Raw genomic sequence first — 6,623 nt, 5'->3', positions numbered from 1 at the left:
TGCTCTTAAGAAGTGGTGAGAATTGACGACTTTTCTCTTGCGTGTCTCTGACCTTTTCTCTTTTCTCCACTTTCTTTTTTCCTTCTCCTCCCTTTCTCTTGATAACCTCCTTTCTCCTATCTCCCTTCCTTTATTTTTCTCTATCTTCTAGTGATGAAACCTCACACATTGAGTTGGCCTAAAAAATACTATGAATCTATATATTTTATCCCTTTCAATGAGAGTGGGACCAACTGCGGTATAAAATTTACACTATCTAATAAAATTGTGAAACGTGTAATTTCTAAGGATAGAAGAATAGATCCGACTTCAGATAATCAAATCCGAGTAATTAATATGAAAGAATTTAAACTAAGAGTAATCAATCCTCTTTTGTGTCAGGGAAGAAAGAAAAAGAAGAACATAATATGAATGTCAGAGTATACACATCTCATGATGGATTGAACTGAAACCACTGCTGCTGCCATTCTCTTAAGAAAATCATGACTCAAAACATTTAAGAAGTTTTGCATAATGCAAATTCTAGAGAGTATAAAACGATAAAGCGGATTGTATCCTCCTCTCATTTTGATTGGGGAAACACTCCTTTATTGGCTCATTTCTTTCGTCTCACTTTTCACCAAAAAAAAAAAAAAAAAGAATCTAACATTTTTGTGCTTAAAAAAGCAGTCAACTCGAGTCAACTTGTGTTTATAATTTAACTTAATATTAATGAAATTAAAGAAAAATATCTAATAATTTTGTATATACCTAAAACGACGCCGTTGCAGATCTGTCGGGTCCTCCGCAAACGAATTATAAATTGCCCAATCAGATGGTGCTCTAACCCTTTTGTTTCGGCTGCTGCCGTCTCTCTCTCTCTCTCTCTCTCTCTCTCACACACACAAGCGAGCTCAGTAGCTGCTTAATCTCCATGATCTGAGGCAAGTATTCCTTCATGTTGTATTTCCTTCTTTTAGTCTTTTTTTTATAATTTTTCTAATTGGTGCTTGGATTTACTTCGGTTTTCAGATCTTGCTTCATTTTGCCACTTAGGGTTTCTTGCCAATGAACTTGTTTGGGGCTTGTCGTCTTTAATTCTAGGGGTTTTTTAATTGGTACGTTCTTCTGCTGCATTTCGCCCTAAATTTCTGTTTGGTTGCTTAGAGAATTTGGGCCGAAGTCGACTCTTGTATCAATCTGTTTGGGACAGATCTGGTCTGTGGTCTCTCACGTGGTTTATTCAGACGGTTTCGGAACGTTTGGGGTTTGTGGTTTGAGTAGTCTTCGCATCTGAATGAGACCGAGTTTGGGCAATTTCTCAGAAATTTGCATGTTCCCTGTATTTCTTGAGAAATTGCCCATATTCAGTTTTATCATTAAAACTGTTCTTGCCGCTTATTTCCTTTATTTTGTATGCATATGTGCGTTTGAGTGCTTCTGTCTATATAGGACGGAGTATATATAGACCAAGTATGTTGCTATATTTTGCACCAGTAGATGTGGTCCAGATATCTTAGTGAAGCCCGCAAGCTTTTGATCCCTGGTTTTATTGGGGGTTGAAGTATTTGAAAAAATAGGAGTGGATTGACTCTCCTCGAGGTTTTGGACTCAACCCATTACAGTTAAGTTTAAAATAAGTGATTTAATTAGTTTTTCATATGAAAATTTGGTAGGATCACATGTGGAGATCTTTATATTTCTTCGAGTTAGTTAAAATAACTATTCCAAACTTGTCCATGCTAACCCCCCCCCCAAAATTTCAGGTCCCATCTTCAAGTGCTTCTAACTTGAAAAATTTATAGAGGATATCTTAATGCTGTATAGACTATTGTTCATCAAGTTCGAAATATATTGTCTTTTTGATCGGGAAGTTTTGTCCTTTATGCATAATAAAATCTTATGTTCCCTTAACCCCAAGAGGTTGGCCCAAGTGGTGAAGGCCTTGGCCTTGGTCTTGGGGTATCATTCCCTTCAAGGTCTAAGGTTCAACACATCATGGGTGCAAACAATCCTTTGGGGCCACACCCCCTGGTGAAAAGCCAGAGATTTAACTAGTTCTGTGTAGGGAAACTTCCGAGGGCGGGACTAGGGTTTACTCTGCAGGGGTGGGTCTGAAGAGCCTTGCCTTGGAGAGGTTCCCTGACATTAAAAAAAAAAAAAAAAAAAAAAAAAAAAAAAAAAAAAAAAAAATCTTATGTTCCCTTGTATATGTCCTGTGTACTTGGGCTATGCCTAGTTTTTATCAATAAAAACTCTTATTTACATAAAAAAAGATAAAATCTTATGTTCCAACGATTCAGCTGTTGTATATTCAAATATTTTCCAATAACCAGCTTATAACATTTGACCCCTGGAAGACTCCTGAACTTCTTTTTCTTCCAAAGGCTGGTGCAGTTTTGATACAAACAAGCAACCATTAAGATTCTTAGTGGTTGCAATCTTCCTTTATGTCAAGTTATATTTATAGCCTTATACGTTCATCTATGTGTCTTTTTGGTCAGTTTCACCTCGACGCTAGTAGGTTTTTTAATAGTTCAGACTATATAAAACAGGAGATTTTACCCTTGCCGAGGGCCTATTATCTTGGAATGTAGTTTGACATTCCCCTCCACCCTTCCTTCCCTCTTGCTTTTTTATTACCTACAGATCCTCTGCCATGGAAGATACCTCGTCAGTTGCTACGTTAATTGACTCTACGACCTCAAAGATACAACAGCTCCAGAAAGCATTTGCAGAACTTGAAAGTCACCGGGCCATAACTCTTAACTTGAAATGGAAAGAACTCGAAGAACATCTTCATGGGCTTGAGAAATCCTTGAAGAGACGTTTTCATGAGTTGGAAGACCAAGAAAAGGAGTATGAGAACAAAACAATTGAAGCCCAAAAAACTTTGGAGAAGCGAGTAGCTGCAGTTGTGGCCAAGGAACAAGCTTCACTGGAGAGGCTTCAAGAGAAGAGAGATGCTGCTATAGTTGACATTGCCAATGCTCGAGAGAAGCCTGCTATTGTCCCTGGTGAGGCCCAATGTGGGGCACCAAGCATGGAAGAGAAACCATCAGATGCCATGTCTGCTGAAAGTAACTTAGAGGATATCAAAGTTTCTTCTGAAAGTGAAGGTGTAGAGGTGAAGTCCTATCCCCAGCTAATAACACTATGTGAAGAGATGGATTCAAAAGGGCTCCATAAGTTTATATCAGACAACCGTAAGAATCTTGCTGCCATAAGGGAGGAAATTCCACTAGCACTAAAGACTGCAGCTAACCCTGCACGTTTGGTTTTGGATTCTTTGGAAGGGTTTTATCGTATGGAAATGCCCAATCTGGATGGAAAGAAGGACTCTAACTTATTGGGTCTCCGTCGAACCTGTATCATGTTGATGGAGTGTCTAAGTATTTTGCTAACAAGCCAGGATCTAGTCTCTATTCCGGAAGTCATTTCAGAAGATGTCAAGAAGCAGGCAAAGGCAATTGCTGAAGAATGGAAACCTAAATTAGATGCTCTTGACATGGATGCTAGCAATGGGAACTCATTAGAGGCTCATGCGTTTCTGCAACTTCTGGCAACTTTTGGTATTGCTTCTGATTTCAATGAGGAGGAATTTTCTAGGCTAATACCAATGGTTTCTCGCCGTCGCCAAACAGCTGACCTATGTCGTTCCCTTGGGTTATCTGAGAAAATGCCAGGTTTGTCTTGTTTGTACCTACAACCATGGATGAAAACCTGTTCTATGATATCTAGCAAAATGTTGACTTTATGAACTACACTGAAACATAATATCTCAAGCACGGTAAAAAAAAACTGCTTTGTTTTGTTGTGCCAGGTCTGTCTTTCACATGTGCATTTTTCTTTGGATAAAAACCTGATGTAATGCTTGGCAGATGTGACTGTTGTATGTGTGAACATGATTCCTGTCAATGTCAAATGATTCCTCCTGGCATAAAAGGATCCATGTAGCTGAACCCAATTAGTTGAGATAAGGGTTGATTGAGTTGAGTATCATAACATGCTGGGACATGACAGGACAGTGGGAGGATCGTGCAACAGGCTAACTATGATAACCGTTAGAAGATGTAAAAACTTGCTTTGACCACACCAAATTTACTTGAATTAGACAAGGTTTAAGGTTGCTTATAAGAGCCCTGTTAAGGAGAACAAATGACCTTGATCTCTTGGCACAGGCTTTTGTTGCATCATGTAAAAAGGTGATGCAACTGAAGTGGAATTTCCTGGTTTCTGCCGGATGATTATAGTGAGGTTTCTATGCCTTGGTTGGACCAACGGAGATAATATATGAGTTGATTAGATCAGTTATGCCCTCTTTTGCCTGTCAATTATTCAGTGAGTTTTCATGTGTTTTTCCTGGGTTCTACAGGTGTAATTGAAGTCTTGGTCAATAGTGGAAGGCAAATTGATGCTGTTAACTTGGCTTTTGCATTCGAACTTACTGAGCAGTTCTCTCCTGTGCCTTTACTGAAATCCTACTTGAAGGAGGCAAGAAAAGCTTCTTCACCTGTTAAAACTGGAAACTCATCTCCCACTGCACAGGTGTGTTCCTCACTTCAAAGTATATTAAACAATCTATTTTGATCATTTTCTTTTTCATAATTTGAAATGGTGGGCTAACAAGTTGATTTGAATACTTAGTTCTAGGTCCAGAACGAGTATACTTTTTATTAGTGAGCTTGTTAGTTGCATGCCAATAAGATATGTATTTTCTACAGCACTGAATGATATTGTAATCTTGGTAGAAATAGTTCTGTGGTAAGTAACACCAAGGGACAGATGCATTCCCATGTAAGTACATTGAAGTGCTGCTATCTGAACCACAGTGGACTAGCATCTGAGGCTCTGAGCTCTGGCCACTGAGCACTTGGACATTCATACTTTTAATTAGATCATCTGAGACAGATCTGGATAATTTTGTTGTCCTTGCTTGGACAGTACGAGGCTTGTAATAATCTAATGTGACTTGTGAGGTTGGACGACTTGGTTCACTATAGAAAGACAAGCCTCCACAGTGTTTCGGATCCCCATTACCACCTACTTCTTGCAATTGCACACCACTTTTTAATTCCTGTAGCATTCTTGGTTCTCGCGCAGATGACACACATGCATATCTTGATTGTTTATTATCAGGCAGGCAGTCTGGAGGATTTGGTTGTGAAATTTGTGACAAACTCACTGGGGTTTTAAAATTTATTTGAGGCAGAGTAACTGTGTTTGTATGTATTTACAACTTGCATTCACATTCTGTTGCTTTAGCATCCCTCCTATAATTGCTGAGTTAATTCAGGTGCTTCCATTTTTCGGCATAGGAGTAGATCCTGGAAATGGCTGTGCAGGTCACTGCATCTTTTTCTTCAGTATTTTAATGAGTAAGATCAACTCTTATTGACTAATAGGCGTAGCTCTATTACAGACAAAGTATACAAAAGAGAACACCTACTTACAATTTAGGAGCTAGAAAATGATATAAAAAAAAAGTCTTGAAACTTTTTTTTCCTCAATTTTGACAGGGGTATTAGGTTTCTGCCAAAAATTGTGGCTAAACTACCATCTTTTTTTTGTTGTTGTCAGCAGACAGATGCTTTGGTGGTTAGGCATTCCTTTCATTTTGGTTTTTAAACCGTTGCCAGGAAACTTTCTCCCGAGCTCCCAATCTCATCTCAAACTAGTGTACTGTTTGTCTTTCTTGCAATGTTTGGCTGTTTAATTAGATATCCGAGCAATGCTCTCTCGTTAGTGTATGTTCTTATCCAAAAAATGAAAGGGTTGGTGTGCATTTGTGTAAGAGTTTTGTTGGGGGTCTACATATTCATTCTCTGATGGACAATCTTGGTAAAAGAGGTTTGCCTTTGAAATCCCAGCAGTATACCATGGCGTTGGACTGTTGCTGATGTTCGATGGGGCTTGCCAAGCACTAGGTTTTTATGTTGGTTGAATGTGAAGATGCCTAACAAATTTGCTCTTGTTTCAGAATGAGGTTAGCGAACGAGAGCTGGCTGCGCTTAAGGCTGTGATCAAGTCCATTGAAGAGCATAAACTTGAGCAGCAGTTTCCTGTGGATCCACTCCAAAAGCGCATTGTCCTGCTAGAAAAGGCCAAGGCAGATAAGAAACGGGCAACTGAAGCTGCAAAGCCTCAACCGAAAAGACCTCGTGCTAACGGTGTCGGATATGGGCCTCGGGTCACTAATGTTGCTACTGAGAAGAGTTACTACCCCCGAGTTGCCGATCGGTATCCTCAGTATGTGTATGATAGGCCTTATATTTACCAGGGACCTGCTGACAACCACTGCCCCCAGCTTCTTGGTTCTGCTACTTACAATCTGTCCCCCAGTCACGGCAACTACTTTGGAAATGGCTTCCAGTACCAAGCCCCGTATCTTCACTAAGTTAGCAAAGATGGCAACAAAAGGTGACCTATGATCCGTTCGTTTTAACTGTTAGTTTTAACCCTGGAGCTCTTTGTACGTTGTACTGTATGAATGAATTAGTACTTTATAAAAAAAATGGCAAAAAAAGAAAAAAAAATGTCTTGTAATTTCTAGTTGTTGTACAAGAAGATATTTCGGTTCTCTAATATATGCACAACGTTTTAATTTTGTAAATAAGGATTATTGTCTCTATTTATTTTTTGTA

The 6,623-nt window shown here is 39.1% G+C and overlaps 1 protein-coding gene across 4 annotated transcripts; it reads left to right on the top strand.

Annotated features, from left to right (window-relative positions):
• The first annotated feature begins 782 nt into the window (after positions 1-782).
• LOC121239308 (FRIGIDA-like protein 3) lies at positions 783-6,592 on the top strand. 4 transcript variants are annotated; one of them, XM_041136522.1, is made up of 5 exons: positions 832-923; positions 1,012-1,097; positions 2,629-3,665; positions 4,355-4,527; positions 5,960-6,592. In XM_041136522.1, exons 3-5 carry the CDS (start codon positions 2,639-2,641, stop codon positions 6,374-6,376), a joined length of 1,617 nt encoding a protein of 538 aa, XP_040992456.1. In that variant the 5' UTR covers positions 832-923; positions 1,012-1,097; positions 2,629-2,638; the 3' UTR covers positions 6,377-6,592. The 4 variants fall into 4 exon arrangements, with proteins under 4 accessions (XP_040992455.1, XP_040992456.1, XP_040992458.1 ...); XM_041136524.1 differs by having other exon boundaries at positions 834-923; positions 2,535-3,665; XM_041136521.1 differs by lacking the exon at positions 1,012-1,097 and having other exon boundaries at positions 783-923.
• The last annotated feature ends 31 nt before the right edge of the window (positions 6,593-6,623 follow it).

Source organism: Juglans microcarpa x Juglans regia, chromosome 7D (genome assembly GCF_004785595.1).
Source record: "Juglans microcarpa x Juglans regia isolate MS1-56 chromosome 7D, Jm3101_v1.0, whole genome shotgun sequence".
Lineage (NCBI taxonomy): Eukaryota > Viridiplantae > Streptophyta > Magnoliopsida > Fagales > Juglandaceae > Juglans > Juglans microcarpa x Juglans regia.
This window is presented reverse-complemented; position numbering and strand designations above follow the sequence as displayed.

Bases quoted from the DNA above. Each gene is read 5' to 3' on its own strand.
- LOC121239308 (XM_041136521.1), top strand. From the start codon at position 2,639: ATGGAAGATACCTCGTCAGTTGCTACGTTAATTGACTCTACGACCTCA. The intron at 3,666-4,354 runs GTTTGTCTTGTT...TGGGTTCTACAG, and splicing joins GTTATCTGAGAAAATGCCAG to GTGTAATTGAAGTCTTGGTC. The intron at 4,528-5,959 runs GTGTGTTCCTCA...CTCTTGTTTCAG, and splicing joins ACTCATCTCCCACTGCACAG to AATGAGGTTAGCGAACGAGA.